The following is a 22585-nucleotide window of genomic DNA, read 5'->3' as shown; positions in this document are numbered from 1 at the left end:
TCAGACGGAAAACAAACGGTAGCGTGTATAGATTTATCAACGCTCAGTCTTGAGGTTGAATCCATTGGAAATGTTTTATATGGAGTCAGATGTTGCAGTTTAATGCAAAACGCTAGAAATCTGTGACTGTCTTATCTCATCATTAATTGTTCATAAGAAGTTATGGGTGTTGGTGAGTTTAGTACAGTAAATAGAGACTCGGTCATCTTTATGTACTCGGGGGGGAAAAAGCTCCAACAAGACTTCTATGTTGATAGTGTTTTTCAACCTTGTCTATATATTGACATTTTCTGTCCAATTCTGTATTGATCAAGCAGCTAAATGTAGTCGTGTATAGCTTCTGATGTTTTTCATGGCATTTAAAAAGTGCTGATTTAACTTCTATTTTAAGACTCATCAGGAAATGGTTCACAATGAGCTTACGTCTTTAAGTTTACCTTCCTCTTTCACTTCAGCTGGTTTTTGATCAGTGTTTTGTGAAACCAGTGTGCAGTAATCTGTGCTGTTGAACTTTGCTGTCGAGTATGTGTGCGCGCATACTTTCTTCGGTCTAATTTTAACTCCTGACTGTTCTGTAGATTATGTAGCTAGTGTAACTGTATAGTATGCGGCTGTGTGCAGCAGTTGTGCCCAAGAAAAACTGCTCCTCGGGGAACAATGAAGCATGTCTTGTCTGAAATTTCCCAGGTGCTCATGTGTCCAGAGCACGAGATGGAGAAGGTGAACATGTACTGTGAGGTCTGCAGACGACCAGTGTGTCACTTGTGCAAGCTGGGAGGATCCCACGCCAACCACAAAGTCACCTCCATGAGCAGTGCCTACAAGATCCTCAAGGTAACACAATCAGACTGAGAGAAGATAAGCTGATTACTTGTGTGCCAACTGGATGCGCTGGAGTTTATTTAGTTATCTGGGAATACTTGAGTAAATCGGAGTGTTACACAATACTGGTTTATGACAACGGATATACCCGAATTTGCACACAATACCACTGTTAACAATGACTTGAAGTAGTCATGGTGGAGCAAAGCAACCTTCGAGCTTAGAATTATTGACGTTTTTTTTTTAAATTTAAACAAGGTTTTCAAGGCAGATTGCTTCTCCGTTCAGTCAAGCATCTGTTAACAGAGCTCCTTTTAGGAATACGATGTTTCCATAGCTACACTATTTACCATAAAACCTAAAAGCGAGTTTTTTTGTGGTGCTGTATGACACACCGACTTGGCCTTCCATCGCTCATCTCCTGCTGTAATATTAATGCCTGACCTGTACCTGTGCTGAAATACACACGCTGTAGATATCAATCTCTGTTTTGAAACCAAAACCCAGGCTGACTATCTGGGTTAAGACTCGTGTGTGGTCATCAGATTTTTGTCTCTCCGAAGATTTAATTTCAATCAGTCTGAGTGTTGGGTTGAGCTTATGTGGTGACAAAAATGTCAGTAAGTCGTGTTTCAGGACTGTGTTGTTGCCACGGCAGCAGTAGGCAACACAAAACATTGAACCTTTTTAACAGAATGGGTTTTAAATTAAAATGTATTGAGTAGCAATTTATTTTTGTTGGCGTAAACTCCATCCAGTTTAAAGGGCATGTTGCCAGGGGGTTCAGCAAGTCGAGGCAGGAATCTGTGTGAAACTCAATATGCTGGTTTGTGTTTTGACACAAACAATGGGGTGCTTAATATTAAATGAGACTATTTGTTCCCCATGATTTTGTGTGCATTGTATCTTTAAATTGCTGGAAGGCATATCAGATATCCTGAACAGCCCTGGAAACCTTCGTCAGCCTGGAAATGGTTCGGGTTTCAATTGACTTGATGCGCAATAATGCACCGTCATTTTTCATGTCCGGAAGTTTTCTTCAATCGGGAATCACTTCTGTTTATAGCTGAGGCTGTGACAGTAATGAGATGAGAGAATATTGTCAGAACTAATGCTTGGGAATGTGAGCACATCTGTAGACGCAGATAAATCCCACTCTGTTCCTTAAATTGGCACATATTCTAATGAACTTCTGTGTGTCTGCAGTGTTTGGTGCAGATATTTCCTTTGTGTCTCAGAGTTTAAGGCCTTGTGAAACTCACTGTAAATGCGGCTGATATTTTCTCTCACCAGGAGAAGCTGGCCAAGAGTATCCATTACCTCATCAGCAAAGAGGACCAGGTCAGGACTCAGATTACTGATCTTGAGCTGCTCATCAATCAGACCGAGGTGAGAGAGCTGACGCATGCTGCTGCGACGCCAACATCCTTTGTTCACTCCACTCTTAGAACTTCACAGTATGTGGGGCAGGTTTTTTCCTTGTTTTTATCATTTATTTTAAATCTCCAAAGGGTCAAATTGCTCGTTACAATTTACAATCACACTGCACGCATTTAACTCGTCAATTAAAGCCTCCATTTCTGATCTCTAACTTCACCTACTCCTCCTTTCCAAAGAGGTTTCACAAGTTATTTTAACGTCTTTGAAATTATTTCCTAACACGGTGAAAGTGGTACATTTCAACCCTGAACCTGCTTTTAAATATAGTTAAGGTGATGGTTCTAGAAAGCAGAATGAATGTATTTTTTTGTTTCGTTTTTACAGACATAAATGTTTGCTTGGCTTTCTCGAAACCAGTCTGTTGTGTTGGGGAACAATTGTACATTCTCTCTGTCTGAATAAGGAAGGTCACTAAGCAAACAGTACGCAAACGAGGAAACACAGGATTTGGCTACTAGCTTTCCTCATGATGTCTGGTTTTCAGCCTCTGAGCTTCTTCCCCTTTTATGTTGATGCTGGTTCTAAATGAGAGGCGTATTCAATGCACCTTTGCTTTCGGTGTTGGTAAGGGAAGTGTGTGTGACTAATAGAGACTGATGTCTGCGGTGATCTTTAGTTTTTGCTCCACTACCTGTTCCCTCTTTAAACTGTAGTTATGTGATGTAATAAATATGCCTCTGAGTATAACTTACAAAAGGGGGGTGTCATGTATTATTGAACTATTAACTGTGTTCATTCAACTTTCTATCGAACAAAAGTTGAAATAAAATGAGTAAGTAGAACTGTACCTATTCGTGTCACTGTTTTCTCTACAATCTTGTGAGGAGAAGAAAAGAAAGGGGGGAATCGTCACGTTCTTTGTGCTTTGGTTGACTCGGCACTCTGACCCCTCTGAAGAAAGGCATACTTATTGTACCTTTTTGTATGTTAATTTAGGGAGGCGATATATGAAAAGAAAATTACATTTACGTTGTACATATTAATAATAAAATTCTCTTGCTCTTAAAGGAAAATGGCCAGCTAGCAGAGCGTCAAGCCAACGAGCACTTTGAGCATCTGTTTGAGACGCTGCAAGAGAGAAAATCAGAGATGCTGCGGTCCATCGAACAGTCCCGCACCCGACGCCTGGACCATCTCAAAGGCCAGGTATAAAATCCTGTTGAGTATCCTCTACTCATGTTATTTATTTTAACTCTTCATGCCTGCATTAAACTCATGAAGAGTGTATTCTTTTTACCTCTCAAGATCTGTCTGAAAAGGAGTGAAAACAAGCCTTTTCTTCTGATCATGCTGCCAAGATAATTGTAGTAACAAATGGGTTCCGCAATGGTGCTATTTCGCAGGTGGAGGAGTACCAAGGTATGCTGGAGAACAGTGGTCTGGTGGGCTACGCTCAGGAGGTGCTGAAAGAGACCGATCAGTCCTGCTTTGTACAGACTGCAAAGCAGCTGCATGTCAGGTACACAGCCTGGCGATATTGACCTTATCATTAATGACTTTTTTTGACTCGATATGTTGATCAATGATAACGGCCAACTCTGAAAGAGTTCAGAAAGTTGTATTGTATCATTAACTATAATCCTGTCTTAAAGTCAAGGAAATAAAGTGTATGTATTACGATATAATAGTTTGCAAGTATTGCTGATTTAATATCAGCATTGCGGCAATGTGGAGATGCACAAATGACCCTTAAGTTTGTGATAAAGGTGCTACAGTCCAATTTAACTGAAAACTGATTTATCTGTTGGGTGAAATAATATTGTAGTTAAAACGATCCTTGAGCGAAAGAAGTCGGTGATTTAAGAGTACTCATAAATACATAATCATGTACATCACTATTCTTTTGATGTGGAGTAATCAAACTGTGCTCTTAAAACACACCTCCAGTGTCCAGGAAGTCGTCCTCTTCTGTTCCGATAACAGGAACGTGACGCGTTTGACTAAACTGCCAAATCTTTAAATAAACGGCTTTAAAAAGATTACCAGCTGATAATTGATATCAAATTACAGGAACGAAACATGATTACAGAAACTCCACAATGACAGACTGACGTGTCTCATTTTGTCCACATACAGTGAATCATCAGCGACCGATATCTTAACTGGGATTTGGTCCCGTTTATTTTGGGTGACGGGAGTGTGTCGGGAACACGTGTGCACACAGGTTACCAAATTCAAGGGCAATTAAGGAAAGACGGCGCCGTGTCCAGTCAGTGTGTTGGAGTAGCTTCTGCTCTAAGCTGACTAATTGATCTCCATTAGACGCTTTGGTTAATCCGGGAATCATTTCACTCAAGAGCAATGATACTGCGGCCTGTTCAGTTTTCTCGTGTCGACACGTTTTTTTTTTTTTTTTTTTATCCTCTTTTTCACTTCTGAAAGATATATAAATATAGACACAACTGACCCCACAGTACTAAATTGAAAAGAAAACATATGTTGGGACATACCTGTCTGCCTGCAGTGAATAGTGGTCCTGTTTTGTGGTAATATAATTGTTGATCTTCCAAAAGTATGTTTATCCAAATTTAAAATCGGCCCTCTGTTAATAAGGGTTTTATTATGCCGTGTCTGCCTTGTATGTTTTTAGGATCCAGAAAGCCACAGAGTCTCTGAGGACCTTCCACCCTGCAGCTGACCCCTGCTTTGATGAGTTCGCGCTGGACACGTCCAGAGAGGAAACTCTTCTCAAAGAGATGTGCTTTGGCGGAGGTACAGCCGATTTATTTCAGTTGCTCTATATGATGTGAAATGAAAATTTGTTTTCTTGCACTGTGCTTTAATTTTCCCAGGTATGATGTTTACTTTGACACTCTTGCTAATTTCAGAACTTCAATGTGACTGAAATATGAATATGTTTACGGGCCTCTTTGTGAACCCTGTTTGCAGGGGTTCTCTGCGCTCAAACAATATTCCACTGATTTTAAAGGGCAAGCTGCTCATTCATGGAAAAAGTGACCATCAATTGATGTCTGGAAAATATGGTGACATTTTCTGCTGCTATTCATGTATGAATATGAAGACGGTCTTTGTTCATGTCCTCTTGAGCATGGCAAACCATGGCCACATAATAATGAGCTTTGACATTTCGTAAGTATAACACATAAAGCTGTTCTTTAAAACTCTGTAATGTGGCCATAATAAGTGTTTTGTCATTACCTGTCCATCACAGGCGCAACTCTGTGAACTCTGCTGTGCTAAGAGGTCAGAGGTCATCTGTGGGCAGCTAAATTGGATAAGCACGTAGAGCCATGGGAGCACTCCCAGTGGATTTTACTGCTCTGTGAAGCTTTGTTCTGGTCTGCTGATTTACAAAGGCTCATTCTGTAAACAACTGCTCAGGTAGAAGTTTCCCAGGGATAAAAGGATACATACTTCTCTGATTGCACTGGCATTACTGCCTTGTTAGAAAATACATTATTCTACGGTACTTTAGCTTTACTCATTATTGAGGCCATGACGAGGAGGAAAAAAAAGAGCAGACTGTGCTGTTCGAGGAATAGGAATAATCATGTCTGCTAATATTGCGACATACCGCTGTCAGAATACCGACACGGTAATTATCCTGTACAAACTTCAACTGTTGAAATAATGTCTTGGGAGTGTACAGTGCTTTTCAGATGATGAACAGCAATTTTCTGCTAAATAAACTTTTATACATCTTGATCAGGAATAAGTTATGTTTTAAATCGGATTTGCCAGTTAATTTTGTGAACGTTGAAGCGCTGTAAAGGGCTCAAGAACTTTGTGTGTTGAAGAAGGTTGTCAGACATAACAGCAAAAATTCAAGTAATCAGTCAAAGTTGCCAAAGCAAAAATTAAAAGTCTTTCTGTAGATAATTGAGCAAAAATGTCTCGATTAGGAAGTGTGAATAATCGCAAGTCAGTAGAAGGTCAGTCAGAGGCAATGTTAGCACTGTAAAGAGTAATAGTCTCTGACATTTATCATAAAGCTGCTTGGCTGATGTGTGTGGCAATATTTGGTGAAAACAGTAATTACTGTCATGATTATTTGTGATGTTTGGCTAAGTCCAGCCGAGGCTCGTTTCAAACGCCTTTTCTTGTAGTTTTTATTTAACCTGATGACATCTTGCGTTTGGGTGACTGATAGGCAGAACAGTATTGAATAATCTTTGTTGCAGACGGTGACTAAATTGTGACAGCTCTTTCAGTCAGTTAGCCAGTGACAGTTGACTGGTGTTTGAGGTCATCTTGAAAACTAAGAGCAGCTGTCTGTGTATGACGAGCTGGTCGGTGGCAATAAAGGCTTTCGTTTTGAGTGGCAGCTGTGCTCCTAGATGTGGAAAAAAAAAAATGATTGGTGGAATATAGGTTGCTGAGATTGCCGAGTTGTCTTTGGCGCAGATCCAATAGTGCGCAAGTGGATGCAAATAAATAACGGACAGTTGTCTCGGTGACCGTTGGTGACAAACAAAGCAGGGGGTGAGTTTGTGGTTGTGGGCTTTTGTTGCTACAGGGGAGAGCAGTTTGCCTCAAGTCAGTGACGTGAGACTCATGTCAGAGGTTACGGTTGGCTCTGTAGATTTAAACGAACTAGAAATGGACTAAAAGATACAGTTGGACAAAACTATGAACTCCACTGTGATTTGTTTGATAAAGGAAGTAACTGAAAGCTCTGTATTCCAAAAACATTGCCTATAAATGGCTAGAAAATGTTTCCCTCAGAAACCCACAAAGACAGAGAGGGGAAGAGAAATGGTGATGAAAAGTAGGTTTTATAGTGTAGGTGTGAGCTTTTGTCTTTGAAGCTTCTTTTGGCCAAATAATGTCAGTGAAATGTAACATATCAGTAGGCTGCAGTGTAAAAAAGAAAGCAGGAGGATGATATTGCACACAACAATGAACAACTGCATCTCCAGAACATACTGTTCAAAGATAACTTTGTATTGAGATAAGTTCTCAACCCAGAAAGCTGTTAAAGAACATTTGAAGAAATTGCTTGTGATTTCATCATGTGACGAAGTGGAAAAAAACTAAATGCATGTAAACCATTAATTGTGTAATTTCTATGACTGTGTTGATGTGCATTCAAAATTTAGTAACAGTCACTTGTTTTGTTTTTTTAACCAAATAAGCAAAAAACAATAATTGCAATTTTTTTAAATTTAATTGCTGAATTTCTATGTAAGTGGAATTTTTTCTTAATCTAGTTTGTTTTTCATTAACAGTATTAACAGAGTTATAACTCATCTACTCTTAAAGTGACTGAATATTCATCATTTAGCTTATTTGAGTTTTTAATGACAAAAATGCAGCTTAAATGAATCAGTGCTGCATCCCTTTGGGAAAGTGGTGCGTGCCGCAGTTGGCTGAGCTATTATATGATTATTATGTCATATTGATGTGTGTCTTTAATCCCAAATGGCCTGCGGGAGTAAATGATGCTCTTATGCTGAGCTCAGAGGGGGAAAAGGAGCTGTTGGGGCATTTTATATACTGCAGTAATTTAATTTAAGTCTTGGCAGATGATGCAGCAGTAAAAACCACCACAGTGTCTCTGGAAAGTTTCACTTGGTCTTCATCCAGTTCAAATAAAGTCTAGAGGACACTGAAAAAAGAAATTTAAGTCAGCCTCAAGATTTTTTTTTTTTTTTTTTTTTTTTTAAAACATAAATGCATGTCAGATCTTGCTGTAAAGAGGGTTTTAGTATTGTCCTCTGCTCAACAGTCAGCAAAAAACATCACTTAATATCGTACTCTAAAACCTTAGATGTGATTGCCAGGCGTCTTGTTGGTGTGTAAGGCTCCCATGCTGGATTTTTGCTCAATGTCTGTCCTGTTTTCTTCTTATATCCTCTTCTCTTGGATAACCATGTGTTTGCTTTCTCTCCCATGTTAACCCAGCTATGGCCCTACTCTATGGTTTTGACCCCATGCTCTGCTTCTTAAGAGGCTGTGAAAGACTGCCTTGTCAAGTCTAAATGCCCGTTTGTGGTCCGTTTCAGATGGAGTTTCCTTAAAATGTCGGGCTGAGAACAGCGCTCCTTTCAACAATTTCCTCTTGACAAACTTCACAAACACCCTCTTAAATATATGAATTATTGAAACATTTTCAGCAGGCGCAGGGGAATGAAAATGGACATAAAATAGACTAACTCCCTGCAGTGATTTGGCCTTGCTTCTGTCTGTCTGGCAGCGGTCTGCACTGTATGTGATCAATAGTGCTTTTTTTTTTATTTTTTTTATTTTTTTTTTTTTTTTCTTCCTTGAGTCACTGATCTAGTGCTGCCTGTTGTGTTGGGTGGCTGTCTGCCCTGTTTGGTCCTTACTTGTTGGTCCATCTGTTGGAAACAGGTGAAAACATGAAATCACATTTGTAGCATATGGTTGGATTCTCTAACAATGCTGGTGTCTCATTAACTCTGGAGTGGTCACTCATTACTCTCCTCGATAACTACTCATCTACATGAATGATTGAAACTCTTCAGTATCAGGAAACTTTGTTTATATCTATTTGTAAGGCTCAATGGCCAATGGTTGAGAGATCAAACTGCAAAATTTCTCATGACTGTATTTCCTCATTCTCCAAGAAACAAATGTGAAGATGTAAAAAAATTAAATACTATTTTTTATCTGGCATTATTTGATAATGTAAATGTGTTTCTGTACATACAGTTTGAGACCAATATAGCAGTGCATTTGTGCATTTAAAAAAAAATAAAAAAATAAAAAAAAGCATTGGGCTGTGAGAGGAGACATGCTCATGAAGGAGAGCTGTATGGGCCAAAAGACTTTGAGCCTCCGAAGTCACTTGGTTAATCCTCAGTCTTCAGAAAGCTCAGTAACTGTGGTGACACTGGTCGACAAGAGGAATCCATCTGTAGGGGAAAGGAGCTTTAGAAAAGGGACGGATTGGGAATTTCAAAAATAGGAAGCGTAGCGAACTAGAGAGGGGATAAGACAAAGGAGATGAGGAGGGGGATTCTCACAGGGAAAGTGATATAAATGTGGAGACAAAAAAAAAAATCGCCTTGATCCTGGAGCGAAAGACGCTGACCTACATGGTTAATGTCATGCAATTGTGTTTCTGTACAAAAATTAGCTGGGAACTGTAAATGTTAATGTGACTGAAAACATTAGAATCCGTCCTCTGACATAAATCAGGTTGATGCTTCACAAGAAAATTCTACCACTACCAAAAGGAGAAAAACATAATATATTTAATGGCAAAGTATAGTGGAAGAAAGGTGAAGCGGAAGAGAGGAAGAGCGAGGTGGTGGTGGTGGTGTTGATGGTCGGGGTGTTTTTACAAAGTGTGTTTCCTGGCAGTGAGTCTGTGAAAACCTCTTAAGCTCCATTATGCAAGATAGTCTTGTCCATTGTCCTGAGTGTAGTCCTGATCCTACCAAATCCAATCTTTGCCACACTTGCATTGCTTCATTTGCTTAAACCCCAAGTGATTCAGCGGAAGTGCAGTACTTGGCATGATTAAGATCCAAGTGATTTTTACTGTAACTGCACTGTGTTCACTCCACATTTTCAATTTATGCATATAATCTGTTTAAATCATGCTAATCGCAAAGAAAAATGTTTTCCAGCATTAGCCTCTCTAATGTGAAATGTTTTTAAAACGTGGGCACATTTTTTTCCCACTTTTGCTCAATTTTGGCAGCGTTTTAATATTTTATTTTGTTAGCTGCATATGAGACATGTAAAACATAATATTTTAGGCCTCTTCTCCCTCAAACACGAGGTCTACTTGTTTACTCACTCGTAACTGGTCTAGGATCACCTTTTGTAGACCGCCTTGCCATTTATGGTTTGCGTATTATTATTTGGTTACTTTGGTCTTCTTGCCTTTTCTTCCTCTTCTCCAGTTCCTGACCCGCCGCTGATCGACTTGTCCAACAGCAGAGTCTATAATGAGGCCTCGATCTGCTGGAGGCTGTCTGATGACCACCTACCTACAGATCACCACATGCTTGAGTACCGCAGGTGGGTGGAAGTAGATCCAGAGACGAGCTGTGTGTGTGTGTCTCTGTGTGTCTCTGTGTGTGTCTCTGTGTCTCTGTGTCCTAATTATTCTAATCATTAAAATCTTTTTTTTGTTTTTTTTGTCCAGACTTGGAGGCCCGAGTCAGTCCCCTACCCAAGAGGACGGTGAGGACAATGGAGTCTGGAGGGCCACAGACAGGGTGTACAGTTCCAGCACTGTGGTGTGTGACATGGAGCCCAACAGCCTTTACTCCTTCAGAGTCCGCAGCTGCAGGAACTCCATGTTCAGCCCCTACAGCCCCGAGGTCACCTTCCACACACCACCTGCACCCGGTAAGCCTGCGACATGTGGTTGGGTTTGTGTTCTGTGCCTGTCCTTTGACTCTTTATTTAGATGTAAATCGAAAATGGAGGAGTAAATGAGGTGTTGAAGCAATTTAAAGTTGCTGCTGAAGACGAAATGTTGAAAAACGTAGTATAAAATTGGACTGAATTTATTTCTTAAATTCACTAAAATCAATCCGTGTTATTTGTTGTTGATGCCAAGTGCATTAATTAATTAATTAATTGACAAACTGACTATCTGAGAAGCAGCCCCTGTTATTGGGCCTCTTTTTGGCCAAGGCAACAACTAAGCTCCTCCATCCCCTTTAGCTCTCAGAGCACGTCTGAGTGGTGAGCATTGTGCTCGATCTGGAGGAAGATTATTAGAACACAGATGCTTCACCATTTTATATTTTGAATTCTGTTTTTGCATGTGTAATGTAGATGAAGCACCCTGGTGTTTTAGTTTATCACCATGGTAATGGCTTTGATGTTGTTGGATTTTTTTGTTGTTGGTAGATTTATGAAACCAATATAGCTTTTGTCTGAGTATGTGTGGGAGTGGATGGTGCTTGGAAAAGGAACCTGCAGTTGCATCTGTTGCTGGCATTCTGCTTGCCTGAGCGAAGCAAGGTGGAATTAATTTAAAAAGGATCATCATCCCCAACCATCTGCTCGGCCTCAATTAAAATCGCATTCTCTCACTAAGGGACTGTATCACTTTGATTCATATCCTCACTGGCAATCATCACGTTCTCCTCCCGCAAGGCTGCTTTTGTTGATGTATCTATACTGTGTTTGTAGAAGTCTGGGATTTGCAGAGGTGTCGGTGTCACTAAGTTTTGATCTGAAGATTTTCATAATCAACATTTACCCCTCCCACGGCTGGAGCCCGCATCAAAAACAGTCATTTTCACATTTGTCACATCCCTCTGTGATCTGATAGGGCAGCACAAACCCTGTCATTTTTGTGTGAGCGTCTACATTCCTGTGCTCTCTGGTTCGTGTAAGACTGAGTGGATGGAGTCGGTGTGCGTCAGTAATGAGGTGGAATTTCAAGCCAGGGTGAAACGCAGAGGACAAAACATGCGCACGCACGCACACACACACACACACACACACACACACACACACACACACACACACACACACACACACACACACACTGTCCCTTCGTGCTACGTCACGAGTAGCAAAGTTACAGTTTGAGTTGACAATTTCATTTTTTAAAATTTATTTATTTTTTAAAACAGCCCCTTTATAAGAGTTTATTTAAAAAAAAACATGCAAGAACTTTAATCAAATCTTAACTTGCACCCTCTTCTGTGACAGGTGCTGCAAAGTCAACATTTAACATGCTGTAAAGAAAGTCATTTTATAAAGAGCTGTGTACTTGGTAAATTTGTGAAATTAAGAATTGTTGCCGGGGGACTAATTTTCTGCCGCATCAATTATATTTGCCCCCATTTTTCCAAATTATTTTTTTAAATGGATGGAAGCATAATTTTCCAATATTAGGCTAATGACACAGGCTCTTTTAAAACATGCATGTTAACTATCACTTTTTAATGTTGAAAATGAACAAATTCCACACCACTAGTCGCCAAACATAAAGTCTAAATAGTCGAACATGGTGTCTAAATTTAATCAGTTGTGATGATAAGCTGGTATCAAAAAATGCATACTTTAAACCAGTTCACTTTTGTTTCAGACTTTGTAAAAGATTTCAGGTGTCCATTTCATTATGATGCTATAGCAGTCAGTACCAGTGCATCCCTGCTACATAACATCATATAAAACTGCTGCAAAGTTGTCTGTTCAGCCTTTAGGCAGGCTTATACTGTTATCATTATCATGCCCTAGTTGTTATAAGACCTTCCCTAGACACATGCAAATTAACTGGTCTTCCCCAGTGTAGACCTCAGATTGTATGGGATGGTTGAGTGAACAGGCATAATCATGTCGGCCTATATGGATCCTGGATTATGGTAATTACTGCCTTTGGCCCATAAACTATTTATAAAATGCATTTAATTGCAACCAGAAGAGGAATGTGAATGGGAACTGCTCATGAGAAACAAGGACTGAATTTAATCGGGCTGTTCCTCCTCATGTGTGATGAGGATAGCAAGTAGGTCTTTGTTGAGCTTTTTAAGATTGTGTTACAGCGCCCTCTTGTGTCAGCCTTTGTTAGTTAGCCAGTGTTAAACCTGTTCCAGAGCGAGCAATCCACTGCTTTTTGCATGAATTGATAGCTCAACCAAATCAATTATTTTCTCAATGCAAACTTTTAAAAATTTTTTTTTTTAAATCCTCTTTTACCCTTTCTGATTGTCACGTCATCTTCTTCTCTCCCACCTCTGTCTTCCCTTGTATGTCCACCTTTCCTGTATATTTTCTTGCTCTTCTGTCCTCTGGTTATTTCTGCCTTTTTCTCTTCACATCCAGCTTTTGGGTTCCTGTTCAGCGACAAGTGTGGATTCAGCACGGAGCGTCTCCTTCTGAACAAGCGACGGGACACTGTGGAGAGCGTCGCTGGCATGGCCTTCCTCCTCGCAGCAGAACGTGTGCAGACGGGCAGCTACATCGGACTAGATTACATAATTGGGGACATGGGTATCTCTCAGGGAAGGTATGCAAAAGAGTAAATGACAACACTGGAACTTTTTACCAAGATGTTATATTGAGCAGTGTGGTTTATTTGATACACAAGAAGTGAACCTCAATGTTAGAAAGGGAAAAAGGTATAAACTTGTACCGACCTTAGATGTTAACACACACAGGCAGTGGAAGTTGCTGGTGTCTTGCTTGTTAGACTATCAGTACGTTATGCAGTCAGACTAAAAAAATATACAAGAGGGAGGGAGCGGAGGTAGAGCTTTATTTGTGTGCACAAGGTAGGTAGGTAGGTAGGTATTTACTTTATTAATCCCCGAGGGGAAATTTAATTTTTTTTTTTTTACTACAAGTCTGTAGTGTTATTAAGTTGGCAGTTCTGTGCCATCTTTTTTTGCAGCAGAGTTGTCAGAGGGCAAATCAGAAAATTGGTCTAACTTCCAGTCATCTAATAGAAAATGTAATTGCTCTGTTTTGTTTTGCAGACACTACTGGGCCTTTAAGGTGGAACCGTATTCCTACATGGTCAAAGTTGGAGTGGCCTCTGACACAAAACTGCTTGAATGGTTCCACAACCCGAGAGATACCAGCAGCCCAAGGTATGTGCAGGCAGGCGACCATCATTCAGTCAAAACGTGGTTTACCTTGTCACAACTCTGACTGCAACACAACACAAACAATCTCAGCACAGCGTTGTGTGTTTGAGTCATACCTAATCCTGTGATGTAAGAGAACCAGTATTAACTCGTAAAGAGCTTACACGCAGACAAAGCCCGCTTTTCTCACCGGACCAACTGATGCAAAAAAGCATGTAAAGGAGCGCATGATTTGTGCAAATACATTTTAACTCTATGGTAATTACATAATGCATGCCAAGTGCCAAGCACCAGGCAGCATACGGCCAGTCAGCAGAAGGGTGACTGTGCATTTTTCCCTCTGAAGAAAATGCCTTAAAATCTAAATTGCTCGTTTCACAGCAATTAGATAAAGAATCCTGCCGAACATTAACATTCACAATATTACTTATACTTTTCTTTTTTGATTAGACATTGAATGTATTTGAACTTGTTGGTCAGACAAAACAAGACGAATTGTGATGGGACAATTTCACGTCCACATTCTATAGATCTGACAATTAGTTGATGAATTCAGCAAATTGATTGACAATGAACGTGAATGCTGGACACACTTGAATCAACTGGGAGAGTTATCACTCTGCTTTCGGTTTCACACCTGATTATGACACCCCCCCCCTCCACCTCTTTCTTCCTTTCACCAGGTATGACCATGACAGTGGGCATGATAGCGGCAGCGAGGACACGTGCTATGAGCTCTCCCAGCCCTTCACCCTCCTCACCATGGGCATGGGCAAACTCTTCATCCCCAAGGGCTCTTCATCCTCCTCCGTTTCCACAGCAAACGCCGCGTCCGGTGACCCCAGCAACCGCATGCTCCCCATCCCCCAGCGCTTGGGTGTGTGCCTGGATTACGACGCTTGCCGGGTGTATTTCTACGACGCCGACACCATGCGGTGCCTTTATGAGAGGCAGGTGGATTGTTCAGGAACAATGTATCCGGCTTTCGGCCTCATGGGCAGCGGCAAGGTTCAACTGGAGGAGTTCATCACCACGAAGAAACTGACCTTCTGAGGAGGGCTGCAGTTCGCCGATGCATTACGTCCTGAATCGATTTATTGTTTTGGTATGTTCTGGGAAGAGCAGGTTTTATTGACAGGGTGATGGAGTACAATCCAAAAAGATTTTTGAGGGTCAAATGAGATGGATGTGGTCAGGTCCTGAATGTGGAAATGGGATATCTGCCAGAGACTGGTCTATTTCGAGTTGGCATGTATAATGTATGACCTCCGCATTAGATGATGACACTGAATATCAGTCTTCGGAGGTTGGTTTAGACATGAAAGGTCTTCTCTACATACCAAAGGCTCTGCATCTGGTAATTGCATTTGACGTGGTTTTAAATGCCAGCTATGATCCGCTGTTGATGTGGACTTGGCTGCAGTTAGTCTGCAGCCACGTTAAATCTTTGTTTTAACATGAAACGCCTTTGAGCTTCCACTTCCACTTCCTCTTTTGCCAGTTTAATGTTTATAGATCATTTTGTGCGTGTTAATTATTGGGTGGTAATTTTGCCTGTTTTCTGTAACTGTTTGTCTAAATGTAGCAGCATAGGTTTAGATGTAATCTTAGTGGACCTGAGAGCCTTGTAGCTACTTTAAAGCTAGTGCCTTTGTGCCTTTTCTTTTTCTTTTTTTTTTTAAGGAAATGGTTCACTTAGTTTGTTCTGGCAAGCAGATGTTTGTGTCATTTGCGCAAACATCATGGAAATACCTATCAGCGTAAATACTGTATGCGGATTTACTGTAGGCATAGTTTGACACTGGTGTTAAAGTTATTGGTATTCATTAGGACTCGTTATTTACCTATTTACTCTTTATCACAAAAAAAACACTACTTTTCCTACTTGTCACAGTTCTGTTAAGCTGTTTTTTGCACAATATGATGAGTGACTCATCGCACATGATAAACCTTTACAATCATCACAGTTTGATCACTACCTAGTTAGCTTCTTCACTTTTTAAATGTTGCCATCACCACATTGACGTCTCACACTCACAAAAGAGACTTGAATCCTGGAGTTGTTACTTTGATTTCAAAGCCTCTCACTGTTTTCTCTTTCACACGTGTTGCACAGCACTGAATGTGACGTTGAACATCATAAAACTATCCAGGTACCAGACCACCGTGCTCTTGTAGCCAGCGGCCGTTGGACAGCCACAAAGTCACAATTAGCCAAAGCTTTTTGGTTCTGGTGCTGACTTAAAGTGCAACCCACAGCTTTGCAGCCTCACAGCCTTTAAACCGTTTAGAAACAAAACACAGTTTTTCAGGTTCTTACAAGAAGTGCTATCACAAAACACACCGTTCTGTACCTATGCTGTCAAAACCACTGTTTACTTGCAGTGCTGACACATGAAGCGTGGCATATTGTTTAAGTTTGGCTATCAGACAGACACCTAAGTGGTTTATTGGCTTTGATTAAATCAGCTCAGATGTTTAAGTCTAAGAGAGCACACTAAACAAGACTTGTTTGTTTGTTTGTTGGGAAACCACACTTTGTTTTGGTGTAGAGACATGCTGTACAGTATATGTGCCTGCACGTGGATTTGTTTGTGCATTTCTATATATTTTGATTTCTGGAGGGTTAGGGTAATTGGTGTGTGTTTTCTCAGGTTTCTGGCCCTGATTGGGGCCCATTGCTACCTACCTCTATCCATCAGGCCTGGAAAACCTTAACTACTACTGTACCTTTCCTTACAGAAACAAGTTTGTATTGAGTTACAGCTTTCTTTTCAACAGTCAGTTCATGATCTCTGCCTTGTCATTACCGTCAGATAATAAGCAGTTTTTGTTTTTTTTCAGACTTTGATTTTTAAATTTCATGTACATATTAATACAGGCTATATTATTTTCATTGAAATAAAATAAATCATAAATGTTCATGTAATTGGTGTTTGCTTGCAAATCAATATAAATGGATATTACTGTTCAGCTGCCTTTGTCAAGGGAGCATTTTTTTCAAATGGAACAACCTTTTCCTCCTCTTGGTGTTGGCTTGATTGGTCTGTTTAAATATTTAGGTTTTAGATTGTAATACAGAATACATCGTTTGTTTTGGTTTAAAAACATTGAATACATTTGCTCTTGCATTTATCTGAGCAGAAATGTTCTCCAGTCTCAGTGTAATATCTGATTACTCTTGATAGTCTGCAGTCTCACAGATGTTCACATCTACTGTTTTAACTCTAATCCTCACAGACCTGAACCCTGATTCCAGTATGTTAAAATGGGCTTATTAAACATCTTTTAAACACATCTATGCATTAATGAATTAGCAGGGCAGGTTAACTGTTTTATTTCCATCACAGAATGTATTCTTGTTCATAACAGAACAAATGGCTGAATGTTCTTTTTGTTGTTGTTGTTGTTGTTTTCTGTTGGTTTGTTCCACTTGGTATCACAGCACACTTGTATGTAGTTACAGAAATCTGATGAAAAGCTTGTATTCTCAATACCACAGCTGATTTTAAATTTAGATGTATCCTATGGCCTCCTTTTCAGAAATGAATTTAGAACCAAATGTTTTGCAGGCTGGCTCTCAATCTAATTTAAAGCTAGCACTTTAAAAATCTGTAGCATGTCAGCAACTGTTTGGCTCTGCAGGTGTGTGTAATACGTGTGTGTGTGTGTGTGTGTGCAATATTAATAAATGGGCTGTAGAACCGAAGAAAACATTATAGACACACAAGCCTATAAAGACAATTTGCACTAAGTTTATAGGTTGTGGTTTTAAATGGGCTTTCTCTGGATATACAAAAAGAATTTAAAATGCTACTTGTAAATGTTTTCCCCTCTGTAACACTCAGATTTTGTTTTTCTGATCTCTAAATTTTAGTGACTGTGCATTTGTCCCTGGTGTTTTCTTCAGAGGATTGGATGTAGTGTGTAAGTGGTGGATTTCTGTATGTGTACTATGTAAAGATGTGGAAATATTGTTATTTGCCCCGATTCCTGGGAAGGTTACACTTTTTAATTTGCTGTGTGGGGATTCCATCAAATAAAACTAGTGTTTTTAACTCTATTTAGTCTCCAGTCATTTTTCAGTACTTGTGCAGATTTATAGCTATGCTCTGATTAGTTCAAGAGGAGTTACCATTGGCAAAATATGTTTTGGCAGAAATTGCAATCACTACACATTTGATGCCATTTAATGAAACAATCTAGCTATTCTTGCATTAGGATTTTTTTTGCATGAGGAAAAGCTCTCTCGCAATGCACATTTGAAATCGAACCACAGATTTTGCATATTTACTGTATTTCAAAATCTGAGTTTTTATTTTCTTGAAGTAGCTCATATGTTGAGGTATGTTTGTTTTGTAACACGTCTGTGTAGCTTCTCTGGAGCCTTTGCCTCCTGGATTGGTGCATCGACGCACAACAAAACCCTGAAAAAAGACTTGAAGAATCTGTTCAGCTCTGGCACTGTCTTCACACGCTGTCAGTTACAATATGGCCCGAGACAAATACACAAGATGAGGGTATACCTTGGCAAAGTGATTTTTGTCAGTTAATCCATTCAATGACAGAAAAAAAAAAGTATGGATTACACATGTATACATATATTAATACATACATATTTCATACATACATATATTAATGTTTATCTGCTTTTCAGGAGGAAAAGTAGATAAACATAAATTTTGTATGCATTATTCTTAACTCTGCCCACCACCCAGTCCCATGTTTAGCCTTAGATCTGCATCTTTATTGCCTACACTTTATTGATTTAGTAGTGTCTTAATGCACTTCATTTTGACAGTGAGTTGTCTATGCTTAGTTTATATATAGATATATATATATTTTTAAATTTCTTTTAGTTTTACTTATTCCACTTGATTTTGTAGCCTATATGGTGTTCATTTTAATGATGTTTTATCTTCTTTTTTTTTTTTTTTTCTCAGCGGTGATGCTTAAATTGCGGCGGTGTCTCAATAATAAAACAAATCCCATCTTAGCACACCAAACGATAACAAATCGACATTTTAGGAGGTAAACTAAATGTCAAATTCATTTAATACGAGGCTGCAGCCCTCATAAATCTTGCGCTATGAACAAAAAGAATCGACTCCCAAGATTTTGGAGGTTTGGGAGATCCACCTGCTTGAAGGATGCTGAGCTGTGGAAGTCTGGGAGGAGGAGGAAGAGGAGGAGGAGGAAGAGGAGGAGGAGGAGGAGAGACGTCACGCGGCGCACGTTCGCGGCCTGTCGTTCGCAAACGCGGAAGGAGGAAAGAGGCTCTCCACGTCACTGAGGTGTAATACTGGCGTCAGTGCCAACACAAGGTGCTACCTCAGTACGATTTCAGTACCGTCCCCCAGACCTCCTCATGCAGGATATGGTAACTCGCATGACCACGAAGCGAAGATACATTCAGCTGCTTGTGCTCCGAGGGCGCGTCGGCGGGGACTCCGGGAAGCCGCTGAAGGTAAACGTTGCGCACGGAAACTGGGGAAGTCTGTGTGTTCGTCCGCTAACTACCTGCTAGCATGACCCGCCTCATCCAACCGGACGGTGCGTGCCGCTGTGTTTCCACCCCCACCGCGGGACACCGCCGACCTCTGCATCCCCAAGAAAGCGATACGCAGTGTTTGCAATTGATCAAAAACAAAAACAAAAAATGTCGCAGGGACGTATTTGCGCCAGTGCCGGCGCGCTGACCCCCAGCTAGCTTTGTCGGGGGATTTAAGGTCGGTCCGGCTGCGCAGCGATGTTTTCGGTTTGACAGCAGTCGGCGTCCCTCTTGGGCTGCTGCTGCTGCTGCTGCTGCTGCTGCTGCTCACACGCTGCATGCATATCATCTCCTAAATCTTGAATCCCACAACCACGGCGCCGCAAACCGACTAAAAAAAAAAAAAAAAAAAAAAAAAAAAAAAAAAAAAAAAGCAGCCGGGCCCGGTCTGTGACAAGTCCGAAAGGAGTGTTGATAACACCGTAAGCGCTGAGTAACGACAAGCTCGGGCCCATTCATTGTTTATGATTGAGATGATGTGGACGCATTGGAAAACACGGTGCCGCTATATGAGCAGTAAAGAAACATATATTCAGCAGAAATTAAAAAAAAACAACAACAACAACCTTAACGGGGCACGGCGTTCGTCACAGCTGCTTTTGAAAACAGCTGTCTCCCGTGGCTCTGGATGAGTCCGGAAATCAGAGTTATACGGACTTGGGGATTTGGAGACTAAAAAGATTTTCAAGAAAAGCCCTGACCTGGACCCGTTTGAGCCCAAATGCATGTCTTATTCAAACTGAAGCCTGCGTGTGCGTGGCTGGCCAACCTTGACGTACCGCACATGGGGATCTCTTTACTTCAGTTCCGTAACGTGTTAATGTTTAGTTCAGTGTTGTGTTATCTTGTTGATCAGTACTTGTGTTTTAGCCCCTCTGATATCGCTGCTTATTGCCATGTTCCTTTACTACCTGCGGATTTAGGCTCAATTAGGAACAATGCACTATTTTGATAGGCAATTAATCACGTCGAGTCTTCTTCTTTTAATGAAGAAAAAAAAACAAAAAAAACGCAAAAATTCCCTGATTTCAGCTTCATAAGTGTGAATATTTTCTGGTTCCTTTAGTCCTCCATGATAATAAACTGCATATCTTTTGTTTGTGGACTGTTGGGTTAAAACAAAACAAGACATTTTAGGCTGCATGTTGGGTTTTTGAAAACAACGGTTAACAGTGTTCAACATTTTCTGACATTTTAAGGACCGAACAGATAATTGATCAAATAATCATCAGAATAATCGGGAATGAAAATGATCATTATTTTCAACCCGGGCTCTGAATAGTAATGTCAACTAAGCTAGACAAGAAGAATGTAGGTATATTAAACTTTCTGAGCATAGACTGTATATAAAAGTGGACGAAGCTGTCAGCTCTGAAAAACGAGGCCAAAGTGAAAGTGCTTTAAACTGCAACACTACAGTAAGTGTCGCCAGAGGTCGACTCCACAAAAAGTGACGTTTTCAATAGACTCACTCAACTTCAAGTCCAAAAAAAAATTCCACAAGTTTTCTGTATGCCATTCGCTAAACTCACTCTTCCAGATTAGTGTTCTGGAGGTCCATCTGAAAATAATCCCGTCATTAATTGTAAAATAAACTTCAAAAAGCTGTGTTTTTGGGGGCGTGTAGGTTTGATTGACAGGCTATCGGTGGGCGGGACGTAGTATTGGCAGGTTTCCAGGTTTTCCGGGTTGTGTGTGTGTGTGTGTTGTCAAAGTGCTTGCCTATGTGTTTTCTTGAGTTTCGGGACATTGTGCTGTCTGTCATCATGGTTGTCCCTATTAACATACGGTACCCAAATGTGGGATTCATATTTTTTATAGTAGGATTTGGAGTTCCAAGATGGTAGTTTCTTGTTTTGCTAGTGGCTTAAAACCATTATTTGTTCACACTAGCAGCGTTTCTGTGGGGCTGAAGTTTTGTCATTTCAATCTCTGGTTAAACAGTCATCCTCTTCCTCGAGGGAGATTATATTTCCTCACCTCCATGGTAGAGGTGTGTAGTTTTGACAAGCCTGCTTTCAGTGATTTTTAATCCATTTTGTGGAAATGGATTTTCATTTCAACACAGATTGATTGAAAAAAGACGTTATAACCTGAGAGTTTTTCTAACGTAGCTTAATGTTGAACCTGAATTAAAAGAAAAGAGAACCTGTATCTGTCATTACATCCGTCTTATTATTGTTTTTCTGTTTTGCATTGACTACGGCATTAGAGCCAGCTTACTCCGACTGAAAATACACTTTCCAAAATCAAAAGCGCCCCAGGCGAAACTGAATAACTAACCCACTCAGTCGGTTGTAGAAGCTCTGTGTTACATTTCTTTAAAGTCATCTAAAGATCAGTCAGGAAACTGAACTCTGGTATGAATTTTTCTTCAGTATTCAGTCATTATGAAGAACAACAGTACAATGTCGCCTACATGCAATCTTTCATCACATCTAAGAGGCCTGTGCGTAATATGTGGCCGCTGTTGTGAAAAAGATCCCGTCAAGAACCTGTTTAATAGGAAACACCCAGTTATTCACACCCCATACACACCTTATCTTATACCTATCCACCTTATTTAACATCTTATTTGACACCTTATATGACACCTTATATGACACCTTATTTGACACCTTATTTGACACCTTATATGACACCTTATATGACACCTTACATTCTTTCAAACCGACAGATAATCACATATCAGAGTAAAATTTCACAGCGACGGGAGTTTGCTCTTCGACCACATTACAGAATATTCGTCGACTGATTATTAACCAGTTTATGCTGCAGTTGTCGGGTGTGTTGATAGGAAAGTGCAAGACCACACAGCGGTGCAGAAACGAAGGCCTCGGTGCTAATCGGCTTTGTCTGATAGATGGCGTGTTCACTGGGAGCATGGCAGAGGGAAATTATTCGGACGATGTAGCGATCTAGAAAGCTGCAGATGTGTGTGAAGCTTAGAGATCTATTAGTCTGGTCCACTCCGAGTGACCTTCATCTATTTCGGCCAATTTCTAAGTCCACGTTTAAATGGAAGTCTGGCAAACCTGCAGCGCATCAAGTTGTGCTTGCGCTGCACTTTATCCTTCCGGACAGCAGCGCTACCAGTAACTTGAGGGAAAGAGGAACCGAGGTGAGGGGAAGTTTGCTTCTCTGACACAGGTAGTGTCACTTCTTGTGCAGCGAGGAAGTGGGAAGACGCTTCAACGTCGCGATGCCGCCGTTTGATCTCTTCCTGTAAGTTCCAGCCTGTCAGACTCTGTGTGCATTCGATTCGATGATTGAGAAACGT

The 22585-nt window shown here is 40.5% G+C and overlaps 2 protein-coding genes across 11 annotated transcripts in view; both read left to right on the top strand.

The window, feature by feature from the left end:
* trim36 (tripartite motif containing 36) overlaps positions 1 to 17817 on the top strand; it is a 31618-nt gene extending 13801 nt beyond the window's left edge. For all 10 annotated transcript variants that reach the window (XM_069138808.1, XM_069138815.1, XM_069138812.1 and 7 more), the window contains 10 exons: positions 688 to 834; positions 2116 to 2211; positions 3271 to 3408; positions 3606 to 3721; positions 4853 to 4974; positions 10101 to 10218; positions 10346 to 10551; positions 12991 to 13174; positions 13644 to 13757; positions 14438 to 17817. In XM_069138808.1, coding sequence (XP_068994909.1) covers positions 688 to 834; positions 2116 to 2211; positions 3271 to 3408; positions 3606 to 3721; positions 4853 to 4974; positions 10101 to 10218; positions 10346 to 10551; positions 12991 to 13174; positions 13644 to 13757; positions 14438 to 14807 — 1611 coding nt within the window. In that variant the 3' untranslated portion in view covers positions 14808 to 17817. The remainder of the gene's footprint in view (positions 1 to 687; positions 835 to 2115; positions 2212 to 3270; positions 3409 to 3605; positions 3722 to 4852; positions 4975 to 10100; positions 10219 to 10345; positions 10552 to 12990; positions 13175 to 13643; positions 13758 to 14437) is intronic.
* Positions 17818 to 18978: 1161 nt separating this feature from the next.
* Positions 18979 to 22585, top strand: part of ccser1 (coiled-coil serine-rich protein 1) — a 118048-nt gene continuing 114441 nt past the window's right edge. The window contains exon 1 of the mRNA XM_069138807.1: positions 18979 to 19221. The gene's annotated coding sequence lies outside the window, so the exon portion shown is untranslated. The remainder of the gene's footprint in view (positions 19222 to 22585) is intronic.

Source organism: Embiotoca jacksoni, unplaced genomic scaffold (genome assembly GCF_022577435.1).
Source record: "Embiotoca jacksoni isolate LCO1_2020_lvr unplaced genomic scaffold, fEmbJac1.0.p SCAF_8, whole genome shotgun sequence".
Classification (NCBI taxonomy): Eukaryota; Metazoa; Chordata; class Actinopteri; family Embiotocidae; genus Embiotoca; species Embiotoca jacksoni.
This window is presented reverse-complemented; position numbering and strand designations above follow the sequence as displayed.